Source organism: Corvus kubaryi, unplaced genomic scaffold (genome assembly GCF_017639235.1).
Source record: "Corvus kubaryi isolate FWS band 111438036 unplaced genomic scaffold, C.kubaryi_AGA036_p1.0 74, whole genome shotgun sequence".
In the NCBI taxonomy this organism is placed as follows: domain Eukaryota; kingdom Metazoa; phylum Chordata; class Aves; order Passeriformes; family Corvidae; genus Corvus; species Corvus kubaryi.
This window is the reverse complement of record NW_024582061.1, coordinates 5,738,926-5,758,255: the sequence shown is the minus strand read 5'-3', so window position 1 is coordinate 5,758,255 and position 19,330 is coordinate 5,738,926. Positions and strand designations below refer to the sequence as shown.

Sequence of the window (19,330 nt, the reverse complement as noted above, 5' to 3'; positions counted from 1 at the left end):
AGCATTCACTCTCCTCTATTTATCACAGAGAATCCACATTGTCAATGCTCAGAGTGTGTGCAAGACCCACACATGCCATAATCAGTTGTTTCGCAGGAGGAAAAGCAAAAGCCAAGGAAGGGAAGCAGGAATCTGGTTTGCCTCTGACAGCCCTTTGAACTGTGCTCTGGCAGCTCCGAGTCCCCAGGGGCACATCAGGCACATGTGCTTTGGAGAGCAAGAGGATCCAGGGCTGATCCTCACTGCTGCTGCTGGGAGTTTGCATGGCCACGGCATGTGACCCAGCTGGGAGAGAGTCCCTGCCTGGCTGAAGGGGCTGCACGTAGCTCTGTACTCACTGCTGATTTCCGTGACCAAATTCCATGTCCTGCACGGCGTGTGCAGCTCCCATGTGATGGCATCCATGGCTGGGGAGCTCCCCAGGGATACAAATGGGCACTGAGAGTTAAGTGCTAGCCTTTCAAAGCTCACATCTCTGAGTGAAACCATTTGGCAAGCTCTCTGTGTCTTTGCTAATGATTTCACCCCTAGGAAGGTATTTTTACCCTCTTCTGTGTGCATGGTGCTGATGGGTCCGTATTGATGGGAGGTCTGGAATCTGTTTCTACTAAGAAAACCCCTCCCCTTTTCCCAATAGGAGCTAAACAGCAACAATCTTCAGATGTGTATTTGCACACACACATTTGTACATGCACACACTTTTCCTCTGCATTTTATTTCCCCAGTGTTATATCCCAAATGACATTCCCAAAATACTCATATGAAATGCCTGGAAATCCTAATGGGGGTAAGAGTTCCCAGCCTTTCTCCGCCAGTGTGTTCAAATGTAACTCAAGCTGAAAATTTCCAAGGGGAAAGTGATCATGAGGAGCTCACTGAGACACTTGACAGAAATCTAAACCAACCCATTGCAAAGAGTTACAAACAAAAACTGGTCTCAAAACCAGTGCTTCTCCTGTGACATCATGTCACATTAATCACTGCTAAGTTGACCTAATAAGGATGAAAATTCCCATTTTGCGGCCTGCTCTCCCAAACAAAAAAAATGCATCTTCTGCTGTGTCGGACCTTCCTTAATGTCTGCCAGAAGAGATGGGGTTGGGAGCTTTGCTCAGATGTCAGTGTAGTTAGCTGAGGCCCGAGGTGAGGGAGAAGTCCATCTTACTGAGGGTCTTTTCTCTCTAAAGCACATGGTGGAGTCTCTGAGAATGAGGACTCATGAGATATAGATATAGATATATATGTAATGTGTGTGTGTGTGTGTATGTGGCCAAAGACTAAGCTTAAAGTGGAATCTTTTGGCTGGAAAACCAAAGTAAAAATAACTTGGAGAATCCCTACTGTCAAATCTGGCAGTTCAAACACTTGCTTCTTTATACATATAAATGTGCATGTACATATATATATATAGATATCAAGTTAAACAAACTTTTCTCCTTTGATTTGAAAATGTGCACAAGGAAAACTTAAGCTGAAGGATTTTACTGATGAATTAATAGTTCTGTGCTTGAAGTGTAATAGGAAAGAATGTGTTGATGTACACAGATGTACAGTTTTGGAAAGACATAAGGAGTCTGAGTGATCTGCAGTGGATTGCAAACACTGTGCAAGGTGTGGCTACCTACTTAAAATTGTATTTCTTTTTTGTGGACACCACTAGCAGCCTCTTAGTGAGTGAGTGCTCAGATGTTGACATCTGAAATGAGAAAGGGATGATCACGTTTCCATGCTAAATTATTGTGCTTGTATGTGTCTTGTGCATGGTTTCAATTTAAACATCTCCACCTGTAAAGTCACTGGCACCTCTGCTTTGAAGACTGTTCCACCTACCGTTCAGTACATGGTCAAGAAGACTTTGTTTTAGTCTTCTGAACTTCTTATTTCTCTGATTTTGTGCCCTTTCTCTAGTAACTGATTTGAATGAATTAGGACTCATTGCCTGTTGCTTTTTATATTTAACCAGAGGATCTGAATTGATATTTGAACAGATTATAGTCCCTTAAGGAAAACACCCATGACCGATAACACCATACTTACTACTAATATAAACTGAAGGATATTCATGTCTTTAAAATTAGGTTAAATTTAATATTTCATGGAGCACATTGAGTCTTGTATTCCATTTTTCATGTGGATGTTGACAGTACAAAGCAGCTGACTATAAGGAGAGCTTCAGTCCAGAAATGTCATTACTCTCTTAATTTAACAAAAAATATGTAAAGAATGATGTGAGATTTTGTATATGGAAAAAATAGCACATCCCAAACAATTTAATCTGATCAGCCAAGAATAGTATCTGTTTATAATATGATTTAAAACACCAGCTAAGGCTGGGCAGACAACATTTATTAGTACTTGATATATTTTTGAAATATATTTATTAGTACTTGATATATTTTTGAGGTGAAAAGATGACCACCCAAAGGGCAAACAATTGTCACTTGCTCTGACTCAAACTCAGCAGAGTTTCTTTCAGTGTCACAACCCTTCAGTTTTGTTTCATGTCCTGCCCCGACTGAATTTGAAAACCATGACAGTCAGCAGAAACAGCCCCTCTCTGACAGACCAACCCAGATCACCCAGAATCAAAGACCTAACATCAAAAAATACACTCTGAAGGATAATGAGGCTGGGCCATGAGAGGATGCAATCAATTTACATGGCTATTGTGGTTACAAAAGAAAAAAAAGCACTTGAGGAAAGCAGTGATGTTCCCTGGATGAGGAAGATGCTGAGTCCAAACCACAACAGCCCTTCGCAGTCACTCCAGTGCCATTCCTCAGTTTTATGGTCTTTGTAGTAGACCTCAGACCATAAAACCAAGAAGTATCATTTCACTTTGGCCCACACAGAAGCTGGCTTTCTCATCCTTGCTACTGAGCCAAAATTTAACAACAGCAGGAATCCAAGTAAACTCCTGTAACAATGAGATACCCTAATTTTTACAAATTATCCCCAGGGACACTTGTCAATGCTGTTTGAAGAATCCATAATTAGCACTGAAATGCATTTGTCAACATAAATCAGCCATCTGGGGATGCCTAACTCTGCTGGGGTTTTTGTTCCCCCATGTTTGTTTGTTTCCTCAGTGGGAGATTAATTTAAGACTCAGAGGAAAGCTTTCTCTTGACCAAAACTCATTGAACTCTCCCTAGCCATAAATTTGGAATGCAGCAGGGACCATTAGATCACCCCATGTGACATATTGAGCGGCACAGGCCATGACATCATGCACAGCTACTCCTGCACTGGGCCCAGAAAACTGTGTAGAGATTAACACTTATCCTCGAGAAAATTACAGCATGTTTGTGGTGGGAGTGATGTCTTCAGACAGATCAACTCTTCCTTAGAGTACAAAAAAAGGTGTTAAACCTTTGTTACAGGTGAAGAGAGAATCCATTCCATTTCTGTTTGCCTCTTTGAATTTTTAATAACCTAAATGTTAAAATAATTGGTAGCAATAACTAAAGTATGGACAATATTTTCCTTGAATGCATGTTTCTTGTAGTGTGTCTTGATGATCCTAGAATATTCCCATCAATGCTAGCCAATAACTCGTCAGTGTTCTGAGAGTCCTCAACCAGAAACCCCCTGTATACTCATATTTTAAAATATTTCTTTCAATCCAAGCCCCTTGGTGATGTGTCCTGACTGTGAGTGCCTCAATCCCAGTGGCTGTTTCTCTTGGACAGCACTGATCTTGCCTCTGCAGGCTAAATCTCTCTTCAGCATCCAATAAGGGAATGTGGGAATGTATTTTATCTTTACTATCCAGTTATCACATGAGAAATCTTTTTTTTTTTTAAAGTTAAAGAATTCTTAAGGGAAAATAGAAAACATAATTCAGGGAGATAGGGCTGAGAAGCATTATTAATGTGCTAAGGATGTTAGAAATTGATGCCTATCGGCTTAGATTAGTCTGGATGTCATGTAAATATACACAAATATAGGGAAAAATATTTTAATATAAGATTTGGGGTTAAGTCTCACCTGGCTTTTCAAGCAACCCCCACCAGTGTTTTGAAAGTACCAGGCCCCACAGAGAATATGTTTTGTCAAAATAATGAAAGCTTTGTTCCTTTCATCATGTAATATCTAATGTTTTTTAATCCTGTCAAAGCTCCTTTCTGGTCTTGGACTAACTACTTTTGCAGCTTGCAGCAAAAAACATTTGCTAATAATAACCACTAGAGTGCTTGGAAACTGGTTTCACAAAATGTCCTCAGTCTCTAGTTTGTGAGGGAATAAAACATGTGGAGAATTAACCATCTTTTTTATTTTCAATCAGAAAAAATAGTGTGTCCATGCTGCTTTCCAGATGGCAAAGCAAAAGCATGATTCCTGGGCTGCACTTTATAAAGTGTAGATAAAGGCTCAGGCTTTTATGAAATTCATTCACTATGGCTGTGAGGCAAGGCCTCTGAAACGACCCTTTGGCCTAGAGTGACACATGGCCTTAGGGTAAAGACCCACGGCACACAGGAGGTGTTCAGTAAATCTGAATATTCCTCTGGCTCTCACTTGACAATGTCTTGAGTATCCCAGAAAGCCCAGAAAGAAGGGTAACCCTTGTGTGGAAGGAGCCAGGCAGTTGTATAGGCCAGGGCAGATCACTGTAGGCCAACGTGCTCATGAAGAAATGCTCAAGGGGCAGAACCGTTTTACAAGGCCAGAATTGTTTTACAAAGCCAGAGTGATGCCAGGGGTAGCAGAGAGGTTAAAAGTGAGGCTTGCAGCAGGCCTTTCAAGTGTCGAGCTCCTGCTTCTGTCCCTGGCTTGCAACAGATGTTGCAAAAGAGAGCGCAAGAAATCCTGAAGGTGACAGCCACAGAATCAGCTGCCAACAGGGGAAGTTTGTTCCAAATCCTGTTACTCAGAGGTTGGCTTCGACCCTGGAGCATTAATCTTTATATCCCCTGTAAGCACTGCCTGTGTTTGTTTGCTCTGTGTCCCCACCACGGTAACTCTGAATCTTCTGGGTGTCCCAAACATGGACAAACACTCTCACTGCCATTTTTCTGTTTAAAACAGAGAGGTTCCTTAGGTGAAAGGTAGAAAGAAAAAATAAAGTGCAACCCCAGACATTATGCCTGTCCTGGAAGGACTTTATAATTACTTTTCTGAGTTTAGAAAATAGTTTTGCTCTTCTGGTAGGCTGCACAAAGAGCCAAAGCATATTAAATACACAGAATAAGTGATGTCAAGTAATGCAGTTCCAGTTACACCGTGTGCAGAGGGATGGGAATGGCAGGGACACGAGTAAATGTGAAGGGATGATGTTGATACCTGGCTGCTTCTGTCCCTGACCTCTTGCAGAACTGCAAAACTTGCTCAAGAAAGGGGCTTTGCACTGAAGGATTTTCTGCACAGAGCAGGAGCACAGCACGTATGAACATTGTGATAGACAAATGTTATAATATTGGCTTTCTGCAAATGTTAAAATGAATGACGTTCAAGTAGCTTTGTAATTGTAATAGATACATATTATAATAATGGCTTTCTACAAATAGATGTTATATGTATAATGTAGCTTTGTTATATAGTTTTGTAACAATAACTAATGCCTTTATTTCTGTCATTAACTAAAAACTTAGACATAATAGTGAAATAACTAATATAGTTATGCTTGTGAACTGTCTGCTTGGTTGGATAACATTGTGTTGAAGACCCCTGCTACTGACTTGCCAACTATCAGCAACTGCCGTCTGCAGAAACCATCGACCAAAGCCCACTCTGGAGGTGATGATAAAAACTGACTAAAACCACAGCCAAGAAATGTGCGTGCTCTGAAAAGGCAGATCCAAGGAGGAGCCCTGCTAAACAGCACCTGGAACATGTAAACTAGTTTAAGGAAACGTTTGAATATGCATCATTGATTATGAAGATGCACGAGGCTGATGCAATAGGACAGGTATGTAAAGGTGTCTACGAAGTAACAGGTGTGCTCTTGGCTAAGTGCCAAAGCACCCAGCGCTGTGAATTTTGCTTTATTATCTTTGTCCCTTATTGTCCTTTATTAAACTTTTAAATCCTAACAGGAGAGTGAACCTCATTTTTCACAAACATGACATTCACGGCACGAAGTTCTGCCTTGTTTATCTGTTCAGCATCCTGGCATATGACTGAGGTGTATTAGTGTTACCTCAAAATACCAATATCGTAGTGTTCCAAGAAACAGAGTGCATTAAAAGTGTGAAGCAGAGAGAGCCATGAAGATGAAATAAAAGTTGGAAGTAGAAAATGGTTCTGGGCAAAAAAAAAAAGCTCATTTGAAATACTGAGAGAATAATGAGGTAACATAAAATTATTATTCAAAAGGACCATGGAAAAGGCTGGGATACAGGAAGGTCCAAGAGTATAGAAGAATGAATGAAGAATGCAAAGAGAAAAAAAGGAAAGGAACAGGGAAAAATCAGAGACAGAAGAAATCGTTGGAGGTTAGGATTTTTCATTTTGTTTCTTTCTCTCATGGAATTTTGTCACATCTGTTGCTAAAAGACAATAACGACCTGTACTTATGAGAGGCAAAAGAAATGGCCAAGGTAGGTGAAGGGTGCAGCTGGCTACTCTCTTACCTGGGAGGTTTTCTCTTTGGAAGGGCAAAGATACTGTGAGATTTTGGCCAGGTGGTGAGGGCCTGGGCTCGGCTCCTCTCGCTCTCTCTCTTTCGGCATCAGAGGAGGCACAGCCGGTATGCGGTCGCTGCCCAGAGGATTCACTGCAACTACGGAGCTTTTGTCCTCCCATTGCTTCTCCTACTGTGGGTGAGCCTTTGCTCGTTAGAGCAGCTGTTGGACTGGGACCTTATCAACACCCTATCCCTCACCATCTACTTGGGTGCCTCAGGGGAAAAACCCAGGACCCCTACCGCCTCCCCCTTCCCGGGGGGTGCATCTCCCCGGCTGCGTGCAGCAGCTGCTATGAAGAAGCCCGGCCGCCACTGTCCAGCTCCGCTGCTTTCTGCCGCTGCCTCAGGCTGTTTTCGCTACACCCTAACCCACACCCCCTGCCTGCCGGGACCCAACAGCTCCTCCTACAGCTGCGGAGCTTCTGATACATTTCCTTTACTACTCTGGGGTCTTCCTGCCATCCCAGCCGCTGCTCCGAGGTTCCTGCTGCACCCCTTTCGCCATCCAGCCCGCCCGCCATTACCGCATGAGGGAGACGCGGCTGAGCTGGCGCCACAGCGCCCCCTGCAGGTGCGGGGGAACCATCGCAGCTGCCCTGCCCGGCCGGGAGCCAGCAGCGCCCCTGCCGGCTGCGAGCGGAACTGCACCGAGGGGAAAGGGCCCGACAGCCGAGAAGGGATGGACTGGGTTCTGGTTCTGTTTGCTGCTGCTGCCAGTGGTGCTGTTTGTTTGCCTTGGTATACATACTAGTAAAGAACTGTTATTCCTTTTCCCATATCTTTGCCTGAAAGCCCCTTAATTTCAAAGTTATAATAATTCAGAGGGAAGGGGGGTCATATTTTTTCCATTCCAAGGGAAATTCCCGCCTTCCTTGGCAGATACCTGTCTTTCAAACCAAGACATTATTGCAACTTTTTTTTTATTATTATTATTATTATTTTGTATAAAACCTGCTTTTGCACAGCATCTGACTTAACCATGTATCCAACAGCCAGTCTCAGAGAAATTCACAGCCCTGGAAATGGAGGACAGAGACAAATTGTATGTGCTTCCCTCTGACTCTTCTTGGAAGCTGCAGCTGATCATTGTTTGGACACACAACAGACAGATTAATTCCTCCAGATGTTCACCATCCACCTTTCCAGAACATTAATGGGCAGGCCAGGGAATGAATGCTTTTAGCAGAAACTTCAGTTTCCTCTGCTGCTTCAGATGAAGTATTTTGTCAGAGTTTTTGTTCTGGAGAACACCTGTTCCGAATGCAGAGAGTCCACACCTCAGAGCAATGCCCCTCCCTGCCACCACCCAACGCCTCATGAAGCCTGAAACCATCCATCCAACAACTGCTGATGTGCTATTTCCAAAGAGAATTAGAATCCAGCATTGCTTTTGACTATTTCACCTTACAGGAAAAAGGAAACAATTAAAATTCCGAAAGTATTTAAATGGTTGAGTGGCTTGGAAGGTCAGAAAAAAGATAGTACTTCTCTCGAGCCACAGACGTAAGACAATTTCAGCAAGAGATTTGAACAGGAACTTGTCCATAGTTATGCTTATTCAGGAAACAAACATGTATTAATTTAGGTTACCAAATGTGACAGAATTAGTTGCCTTATTTTTATGTATTCTTGTAGAAAAACTTGGGATGACATTTTTGGGAAGACTCCAGGTAACAAATGCCCATCTTAATTTGAAGAGAAAAGCTGCTTCCCACCAATTCTCAATGCCAGATTATATAAAAACACAGGTGAGGCACTGCTAAAAAACAGGAATTCAGCAGCAGCACCCAAGTGCCCCTGAAAACCATTCAGATAGTTTTGAAAATGCTATCTCTAGTATTATTGGCAGGCTTCCCTCTCATTCCCATTCATGAGTTCCCACTGGGAAAAAATAACCTTCTGCTGGAGCAAGCAGACTTAATCCTATGAAAAGTAAGTGAAGCAAGTACACGTGTTTCCTTCCATGTAGGAATCTATCGGAGAAAGCGAAACAGGATTTGGTCTTCCAACGTGATGAGAATGTTAAAGAGGCATCTGCTTTTTCCAGCTTGAATAATTTCAGCGAAACACATGCCCAGGTGGCAGCCAGGAGGACTGGAATTTCTCAGTTTGGGCTACAGCTACTCTAAGATGTGTGTTGTCCTGCAGCCAAGTATCTCACTCTGAGAAGAAGAGCAGCACTTAGCTGTTTCGCTGGTTTTCCTGCCTGGAGTGGCACCAGTTTTCCTGTGGGGTGGACAGGTCACTCCACCTGACCTGAATTTGCTCTCATAATGCCCTTGCCACAAACCAACAGAAAAGAAAAAGCCTGGAAAACCAAAGGTAAAATGGTGGCTCTTCTCCAGTGAAATCCTTGATGAATTTAGCTATTCCTTTTAAGAGAACAAGGAATTCACACAAACAGGTCAACATCCAAATGTCATGCACAAAATCCATGGGAGCTGTTGAATGCAGAAGTTTCGTGAAAGCACTCACTTACATAGGAAAGCCCCACATTTTGTGACAGCCAGCAGAAGAAAGAGACTCTTGATAGGAAAAATATGATTAAAAAAATCAGCATGCCATTAAAACAAGTATAAATACACATTATATTACATGAGTGAAGTGTGTTTTCTTTAGTGTACGTGCCATTTTTTATTAATTCATACACTAAGTGCTAAGGTGTTTTCTAATGCCATTAGGGGGTGCTTTCAGTAAGTAATGGAATAAATAGTTCTTGCATGGTTCTCTTCTGCATCGTGTTCTTGGTTTCTTAAGTAAAAGGAAATTGAAGCAAAATACCTCAGATGCCTCCTCCTTCCAAAGCCAGTGCCATGGCACGAAGCTGTGCATCACGTTTCTGAGGCACTCTGGCTCCCCTCGGGCGTGATAAACTGCACTTTGGGCACGATGAGCGAGGAGTTGGTTCTCCGCATGGAGTTGCTCCTCCGAATGGAGTTGTTTCTCCTCATGGAGTTGCGCTTTCTCAGCGAGTTTTGGTGGGACAGCTCGCTCTTCTGCAGGGTCTGGATGAGGATGGAGGGCTTCTCATCGAGCTCCCGGGCACTGCAGCGTGGTGCAGCCACTTTGACGGTGTTGCCGAACTTGGAGTAGTCAACGGCATACACGCCTTCCTCCTCGGTGACGATGGGCACAAAGCGGTGACCCCACAGGATCTCCTCTGCCACGTAGGAGGTTCTCGCCTGTGTTGTGATGCCGGTGGTTTCTACAACCCCTTCCAGTATCACGATGAGCTCCAGGTCCTGGAGCGCCAGGTCAGAAGCGGATATGTCATAAAGAGGACTCCGCTTGTCTATGACGTGACAAATGATCAAGGGAGCCACCAGGAAAATGTTGTTGCTTTCAATGGGGTTATCCACGGGGATATCCACTTGGTGAATGGGTATGACTTCTCCTTCAGGGGTCGTGGTCTTCCTCACGACCTGGATTCTCACCGAGGCGCTGATGATCATGCTCTTCCTCAGGTCCCCCACCCGGAACATGAAGCAGAGCTTGCCATTGCGGACGGCAATGACCGCCTGCCGGCTGAAGATCAGCGTCTCGGCCCGCCGGTGAGCCTGTGCCGTCTTCATGAATATGCAGCCCAGCATGACAGCGTTGATGATCAGCCCCACAATGTTCTGCAGGATCAAGACCGTGATGGCCAGGGGACACTCCTCGGTCATCATCCTGCCCCCAAAGCCAATGGTCACCTGAACTTCGATGGAGAAGAGGAAAGCGGAGGTGAAGGACCTGTAGGGGAAGATTGCACCCAGTTAACTCTCAGGACATGTAGCACAGACTAAGAAGCTGTTAACACGTACTTCCAGAAACAAACTTAAGGACCTATTTGTATGGTTCTAGTACACATAAGCCTTCTGTTAACACCAGCCAAAGCACTGCATGCTAGGTGGCTTAGATTTGTGTGGCTGGTGTGGTGTCTGATGCCTGAGCTCCTCAAAGACCATCTGGGTGACCCTGAGCTGCTCAGGGAATCTCTGTCCAGGAGCACAGGCTGCCCACTGGCTTAGTGAACAGCTCTGGAACAGCTGGGCTTTCCACCTTCTCCATCCCATGAAGCTCTTGGTGGAGAGAGGTGGTTTTGGCAAGAGTGGGCAGTCAGCTGGCACACTGAGATCCTTCCACCAGCCTATGCAGGGAAAGGAAACAGGGAAAACTGCAGCATTTCACTCATGCTACCTGAACTGTGACCCAAAATTTCCTGCGGAGGGAGGGGAATGGGGCTTTCCCAGATTTGTGACGCTTCCCAAACCCTTGCTCATCTTGTGACTGAACAGGATGAGGCTGCAGAGAGAGGCCAGTGGCCCCCAGGGTACCCCCTGTACACCCTGGCAGCAGCACAGCCCTGTGACCCAGGGCTTGGGTTTAGCTCACTGCCAGGGAAAGACCAGCTGGAAAATGTCAACACAGAAGTGGGATGTAGAAGTGTGGGTTAAGTTAAATACCCTAAAATGCTATGGTGCTGGATGTCAGAAAATGCTGTCCACAAACTTCCCAAAATACTTTATAGTAGCCACAAAGTCATATCCCCTGTATATATCAGGGTCCTTAACTTCCTTTTATATTTATTTATTCCTTTATTCCTTCTAGATACATCCTTCAAGCACAATCCAATAAATCTGAAGCATCCCAATGTTTAACAGGGATATACCTGGAAAATATATCCTGCCCATGAAGATAGGTCTTAATCATTCATTTGGTTTGCTCTGCTTTTCAATTAATCTGCTTTTAATTTTTTTTTATTTACTAGCCATATTTTCACTGGTATATCAAGGACACATTCAAGTAGCATAGGCAATACTAGGGATAATTTTCTGTGCAATGAGAAAGTCTATCTTTCAGAAAACCAGCCAGTCTCTGCACAGATATCTTTGAAATAACTCTTTTCTTTTGCCTTTGCTATTTTCCTTAATCATTAATAAGTTCCTTTGTATTGAGGGGGGTTATTTTTGTATTTCACTCTGAAGAAATCAGAGATGAAGGAGTTAATTAATAGAATCCATGGAATGATTTCTTGTGTTCATGAATATTCATTTACATGCAGAATGAAGCTTCTGGATTAAACTTCATTCAGCTTAATTCAGCTTAAAAATCCATCCAGTAAATAACCTGACTTCCCTTAGCAATATTATTTCTTTCAAAAAAAAAAAAAAAAAGAAAAAAAGAAAGAAATCCACGTTTTTAACAGTGGAAGTAAGTGAAAGAGCAAGTTTGTAAAGCATTTTGACCATGTGAAACGGGAGAGAGTAAGTGCAAATCACACTGTTCCCAGGTCCTTCCCCCCAGAGCTGTGTAACAGCTTTCCTTTTTGGATAATGTTTGCTTTCTGTGGCAAAGAGCTGTGAGGCTTAGAAATTCCTGCAGTACTTTGTAAAATGAAAGTGCTGTGCAAGCTCTAGGCACTGGTTAAAATTTCCAAAGCCAGGTTTTCCCATAAATATGTAATGGCATTTACCCAAGAAAGCTCTCCTGAAATATCTGTGGGCCTAAATCTCAGGGGAGTAGCTTAAAAACAATTTGCCATGATTCTGGCATTGCAATACTAAAGATATTTTACACCCAAAACCTTGCCATTCTTAAAGATGTCAGCAATCACATCATTACTTCATGACTTTGGCCAAAGTGGTAGCCAGATTTCCCTAGGAAAGGAAAAGATTTCCCATGGCTTGGACATTGGACTGGAGCAGCTGCTGCCTGAACACCCCATGAGGGAGGGGTGTGTGTTCTTTGGCATGGGCTAAACCAGAATTTCTATTGACTCATTCACTGTGCTTCCCAGCAGACATCCTGGAAGAGCCACAGGTAGCTACGGGGAGGGAATAGGGGCAGAGTCCTGGCTGTGGATGTGCCTGGCCCCAGTGGCATGAAGCCCCTGGCCCCCAGCTCAGGACCTGTGGGGTGACCCAGCAGCCACACCAAGGGAGCCACCAGCCACGTGCAGGGATGTCCCCTCAGCTGACCCTGACGAGCTGCAGGGTTGTAGCTGTTTGCTAGTTCCGGTTGGACAGATCCCACAAATCCCAGAAATGCCAGGGGTAACGCTCCTGCGGGCGCAAGCTGGGTCATGACATCTCATTTCAGAGGAAACTGCTTGTGGCCAGGCATTGGAGAAGAAATAAAACAGCAACCCCTGCTCCAATTCCCCCCAACCTAGTGAAGGTTAGCTTGGAAAAATCTCCTCTTATTTTACCTCGGAAAATCTCCATTTAGCAAAAGAAGTGTCAAAACAAAGGGAGAATTAAATGCCTGCTACCTCATGGGCCAGATACAATGTCCCTTCAGACTTGATGAGTTGCCTCAAAACTTTGTGTGGGAAAGAAGAGAAGAGAAGTGGATTCTCTGACGTCTCAGAGCACTCTGCAGCCCCCAGACCCTCACAGCACTGCAATGTGTAAAGGCAGATGATCTGGGGCAGTCTGGTGGTAGAGAACCAGGACTTTTCTACCTAAAAACCTAGTGCTACAAAGGCAGATTTAATTGATGAGATCCTGAAGTGATCTTATGGCTTACCCCACCTGCAATTCACAGTCTTCTCTTCCATGTATGTTTGTGTCAGCTTATCAGAGCCTTGACAACTGTTGTGGCTTTGGGGACGGAGAGTAAAATACTTCAACAGGTGACATTTAATCCAGTCATCCCTTAAGCTTTCACTGTCTGACACATCATGCACAGTGTGGAAAGTGCTCCTCTGTCAAACTGCTGGCCTGTGGCTTCACCAAGGTATTTTGAAGCCTCGCATATTTAAGAGTCTCATGGGATTCATCTTGAAACGCACCTAGTTTTGCCCTAAGTGACACATTTCCTGGCACCTGTGGCTGGTGCCCTGCGTGACACCCAGGGCTGGTTCCCTGCCTCACGGGAACTGCTCTGGAGGGAGCACCTCTCGCTGGCGTGGCGCTGGGGATGCTCCCGCTGCCGTAGACAACGTTACAATACATATAACACATACCCACTCTTGCAGCAGGCTCTTATCTCGACAGGCAATCGAGTTACCCACAGAGTGTGGAGACACATGAAAAGCAGCAGGTCTCCCTCTCTTTCAGATCCTGTAAGGAATCAAAGACATCTACAGTACAGTATTTTCCAAGCCCGGGAGGCTTGCTGAGTTTACGCAATCTAGAGGAAAACACTGCACTTTTCAACTGTCTCAACCAAACATAACGGTTCATGTAAACCAAAAGCTGCGCTTCAGACAACGCCAGGACAGCAGGCAGCTCTGTCCCTCCCCGTCCTTCATCCCACCAAACTCTACTTTACCTGACACACGTCACGCACGGTGTCCACTTCGTGCTGTTCAAAGTGTTTTCCGTGCTCGGGTCCATGTCGCCGTGGGCAAAAGCCACCAGCCACCACATCATGGCAAAGAGCAGCCAGCTGCACAGGAAGGACATGGTAAAGATGACCAGCGTGTGACGCCACTTCAGGTCCACCAGGGTGGTGAAGATGTCCTGCAGGAATCGCCCCTGCTCACGGATGTTCTTGTGGGCCAAGTTGCACGCGCCATTCTTGGCGATGAAGCGGGCTTTGCGTGGCCGGTCGCGGATGCGCGGCTTGCGCAGGTTCTCGGCAGCGATCCGTGCCAGCACATACTCTTCAGGGATGATACTCTTGCGAGCCAACATCTTCCTGCCACCATAGTCCACTCAGCAATGCGAAATGGAGGACGGTCCCTCTAGCAAGTCGCCGCGGGGCTCGCTTTACCCTGCAAAATAGAGAGAGCCTGGTCAGAGTTGTCACCTGTGCAAGAAGTCCCGATTAGGTACCCCCTGCCAAACCCCCCTACATTAAATGCTGGTTCTACAGTGCCCTCCCTCTCTCAGACCATCGTTTTTATATGAGCAGTCAGTATCAGCTCGTAGCAGAAATGAAAGATGCTATTAGGAGACTCCTTGCAGGAAGGGAGGCTGCAAAGCAGTCTCACAAAGTCGGTGTAAAGTACCGTGACAGACACCAGGTCGGTTCCGCAGGCTGTTTCTCCGGGAGACAGCAATGCTCAGATGGGTACCGGAACACGAAGCACTAAGTTATTCGCATCCTTCAGGACCTGAAGAATCAGATGTCTGTGGTTTGAGCCGAAGTTAGTCTGCGGAGAGAGTGTGGAAACTCCTTCCTTACGGCTGCAGCCCCGCAGCGCATCCAGCAGCCCGCCGGGAGCCCCTGCCCCGTCCCCCGACAGCATCACAAGAAGGGGCTGAGCTGGAGGTGCGGCAGGCAGGGAACGGGACTCCACAGAGCAAGCGGTCGCATTTTCCCTCGCAGCTCTCCTTCCCTTCCGGGATCAGGCGGGGAAACCCTCCCTTTATTTCCAAACTTTGTCCCCAAACGGGTGACAGAACAAACCCACGGAAAGCCCGGCTCCCCGGCGGCTGGCCCGTCCCACCGGGGGAGGGCAGGGCTGCCTGACCCCCGGCGCCTCGCAGGGACCCCCCCGGCCCCGCCGCCACTCACCGCAGAACGGGGCGGGACGCGGCCGGCCCGGGCGGAGCGGGCCGGGCGGAGCGGGGGGGTCCGGGCGGAGCGGGGCGGGGCTCGGGGGGGATGCGCGGAGGGGCCGGGCGGGAGTCGGACTGGGGATGCGGGGCTCGCTCGGGGTGCGGGGCTCGCTCGGGATGCGGAGCCGGGGCGGGGAACCGCGGTCGGGATGCGGAGCACGGGCTCACAGCTCCCTTCGCTGTGCGGTGCCTGTGGCCGATGGGTTCGGGGCTTTTAGGCAGGTTCCGGCCCATTTAGCAGCGGGGCAAGGTGCTAACGCTGGTGGTCTGTGCCATTTCGCTGGGTATACAAAGCTGCGCGCCTGCCTGCTTCCACTGGCAAGCCAGGAGTTGCGCTGGCTTTATCTTCCCTCGAATCTGGCTGAGACAGAGAAAACGAGGCTTGTGCGTAAGTGTTTGGGGGACCAAAGCCAGAATCTCATGACCTTTGCAGCTTTGGACAAACTTAATTACCTGTCTCTGCAAGAAAAGGAGGAAAGACATTTCTTTTCACGGGTCGCATCAGGCCCATTGTAATGTTCAGCTGGGGAATGGGCACCGGCAGATGGAGGCTTGTATTTGGGATGGGTATAGGAGGAATTATGCACAATGACAACCTCTCCCCCACCTCCCCAGTGAAATCACTGAAGTTATTTCTCTTTCCCACTGGTTGAGGTTTACAGTTTTGGCCCTTGTGTTTAATGGAAACTTGCATTCTTGGAAATTGCAGGTTTTTTGTTGGGTTTTTTTTGTTTTTTTTTTTTTTGTTTTTTTTTGTCCTGAGGTCTTAGGGTTTGTAATAGGAAGAATAAACAGTACATCAACTTTATGAAAATATCTAAATTTAGATTTTAATGAAGCCAAGTGCAGAGATTGTGTCAGATTAACCGCAAATCCAAGGAGTGTGAGTGTGTGTGTGTATGGTAGGGAGGTTCCAAACTTTTCTGTGTACCACTCAAGTGAATCACCTGTAGGGTATAAAATTTATACAGAACAAAATACCTCACTCCTCTCTGTAAACTAGGGAACTGCTTGACAGGCCTGTTGCAATCAGGAAGGTTTTAAGCATGTTCAGGCTTGGAAAAACTGAGAAGGCACCTTTGACAGGCAGTGTAATCTTCAGCTTGAAGATATCCACCCTGCTGAACACATGCACGTGCTCAACTTTAAATAGATGAGTGGTTCCTGGAAACTTCTCCAGCACTGGCCTTTGCTAATACCACATACCTGGTAGCCAGAGGAGAGACAGATGCAAAGCTCCAGTCATATTAGGCAATTAGCTAAGTATTTGTGTGTGAAATTAACTTTAGGCAGATGGGAAGCTGAAAAATCAGGGTCTAAGCCAAATATGTTTAGATTCTAACCAGACTCTGAGTACAAACACATAAAGTCACTTGGGTGGGTATCTGCAGGGTTAGCATTGTTGGTGTGTGGCACTTTGTGGGCCGGGCTTGGAGAACTTGGGAAACGATCCTGCTACAAATGGGGTGGCAGAGACAGCTCTAGAGGGGCTGACTCATTTGTTTCATGCAGTCTCCAAAAGTGCATCTCACTTGGATGTAACTATTGGAAATAACTGGTTTAATACACATGAAAAAAAATGTTCCCTTTTCCTTTTTCCCTTTTCCTTATTCTTTTCCTCTGCCCTTCTCCCTTTTAGCTCCTGTGAAGTATTTGTTCTGTTCTAGGGATAGAAACAAGATTGTTGTTCCCCAGTACGGCTGCTAGATGCAACTCAAGATAACTGTCTGGGAACTGCATGGAGCACTCCCCACCCCTCACTTCTCCATGAGATCCTTGAATTGTATGACTTTGCTTCTGACACAGATTGGCTCATGCCACTTGCCCGGTCACACAGTTTCCTCTGAAGCTCTTGAAAGCCACAGCTTTATAAGCAGGAGCACAGAAAGAAATGTTGCTTTATTTACTTGCCACCTCAGAGCATAACCCATGTGTGGCTGGTTTTGACCCCATCCCCTTCTCGCTCAGCCCCTCAGCTGCTGCTGTGCTCCCCACCCCATCTCTGCTGGTAGTGAGTGCAACTGTGTGACACTAAGTTAGAGTGTGGATTAGCAGGTAGTTTGAAAAAATGGGTTAAACCCATCTTTGAGGGCAGGTGGGAGCAAGGAGTAACACTCCTCAATCTACTGAAGTGGAACAGAAACTGCTGCCAGCACTGGCACTGTCAGGAGTCCCCTGTGAGCTCTCAGCCCCACATGTTCCCCACTAACCTGCTGGAGGTTTCCTCCCCCTTCACTGGGCACCCTGCAGAGGCTGGAATTTTTGTAGCTGAGATAGGAAGGGATCCATCAAACACACACAAATAGTCCTGGCACAGCCCCAGTGTGACTGAACAGAAGTTACTGATCCTTTCACCCACCATCATACAGTGCAGGAAAAGTGTTCATAAAATCCCATCTTTTCCTCTCTGCCTGTTCTATACTGGAAGAGATGCCTTCCTCCTCACTTTTACTGGAGATTATAGTTTTGAGGAAGCCTGCTGGGCCATGACCACAGGGATGTGAGGATCAAGAGCTCCAGACATGATTCTGAGCACAGCATCCATTTCCCTAAGTTCCAGTGTATGAATATGCTCTGGGGAGTGACAGCTACTAAAACCCGTCCCCTCTGACCTTTTAAATACTTGTTTGGTTGCCACATGCACACTTGAGTCTGAGATTCAAGTAATAGCTGGGAAAATCTCCTAAAACGTCTCCTAACCCGTTTGGTAAGGAACATGGTGTCTGAGTGTTGTGAACACAGCCTTTTCAGGAAAAAAATGCTCAGAATTGATGACAGTTTTAGGTCCAGTTTTCTTAAGGCCCTTCATGTGTCTCCTTCTTGCTGTTTCATTCCCCTACACCCACAAGCATTAGTGATATTATGGTAAATATCACTTTACAACTATGCCTATCTAAAAAACAGGATTAAATAATGCGCTTAGACATGAATCTGAAATTTCCCCATTATAGCCATGTCCAGCCCTTTCAGAAAATCCTGCTTCGTAATAAGTTTTGTTTGAAATTCTAATCTTAGCTTAGAGATAGGATGACTTTGCAGGCGTCCAGAGATGTCATGCACTTAGAGGCTTCCACAGAGACACAAAGCTGATAAGCCATATTCGGATAGCGTGGGTGAACTCTTCCCTACATGAGCTGGCAGGACATCCATCAAACATGAAAGAGCAGAAACTGCAAACTAAGGGCATCTGTTACCCTGAACCAGCTCTTTTTTTCTCCTCCTGTTTCATGCAAGAGCAGCAGGACAAAAATAGTTTTTATCATCAGAATACATGTGACTAGTGCCCCTGGTCCAATGTAAGTTGCATAGTGAAGTTTGTTCATTACATACCTTTTCCTGGAGTTTATCCTAAGGCTCTGGGAAAAGCAACCCCAGTTTGGGGTTGTTTCCTTGCCTCTCCATGCCATAAGTTACAGGATGGTTGTAAATCAGTTTCTAGGTGGGTTGAACATGGCTACAGTGAGTCTCTAGCTGTGTTCCTAGAGTGTGGTGTCCGTTATGTTCTTCTCCTCTCTGGCTCACTGGCTTTTCCAGGGTTAAATTAAGATTGTGCCAGTGACAGAAGGGAGATGCCATTCTCAAATTCAGACCTTATCACGGAATATCTGGCACCTCCAAGCCCTCAAATCTCAGATGCTGTGCTGGGACCTGAAGAAGCAGATGGCCCCAAACCTGAATAATTCAGCCACAGTACCCAGAGATTCTTAGACTCCAACCTTCCTGCCTCTGACAGAGAAGTCTAATGGTCATATTGCTGAAAGAGTAAGGGCCTAATGTGCCTGGTAGAATAAAAACACATATAACCATTAAATAAGCAAGAATATGCTGCCTTGGGGCATCTGTGGCTGTGATCCTGAAGGGTGGTAGATCTGGACCATGTCATTTACACGAAGCTGCATTAGTTCCTTAGTTACATGGTTAAATATTTTACTGCACGTTGGAAGTGATATTTATGGATATAGCCCGAAAATCCTGAAGTAAATTAAAGGGAGAGTTAAGAAATGTCATGAGAATAGCTATGTGGAACTCTTTTGGGCAGTCCTAGCTGGGACTGTTCATTACTTACTTATACCTTTAATCCAAAGGTTGTATAACCATGTAATGTATTTATGTATAAAGCAGACTAATATACATACATGGGAATGAATGCAGTGGCCACTGAAATGTGCAGTGTGGTGTTGTGAGCTGAATGCTGCATTATTATACAGCA

General features: G+C 45.6%; 1 protein-coding gene across 1 annotated transcript; it reads right to left on the bottom strand.

Annotated features, from left to right (window-relative positions):
* Positions 1-7,531: 7,531 nt before the first annotated feature.
* KCNJ8 (potassium inwardly rectifying channel subfamily J member 8) lies at positions 7,532-15,083 on the bottom strand. Its single transcript, XM_042050945.1, has 3 exons — positions 14,568-15,083; positions 13,886-14,330; positions 7,532-10,360 (listed from the first exon to the last, which is right to left on the bottom strand). The coding sequence occupies exons 2-3, from the start codon at positions 14,248-14,250 to the stop codon at positions 9,460-9,462; spliced, it is 1,266 nt and encodes a 421-aa protein (XP_041906879.1). The 5' UTR covers positions 14,251-14,330; positions 14,568-15,083; the 3' UTR covers positions 7,532-9,459.
* Positions 15,084-19,330: the final 4,247 nt, after the last annotated feature.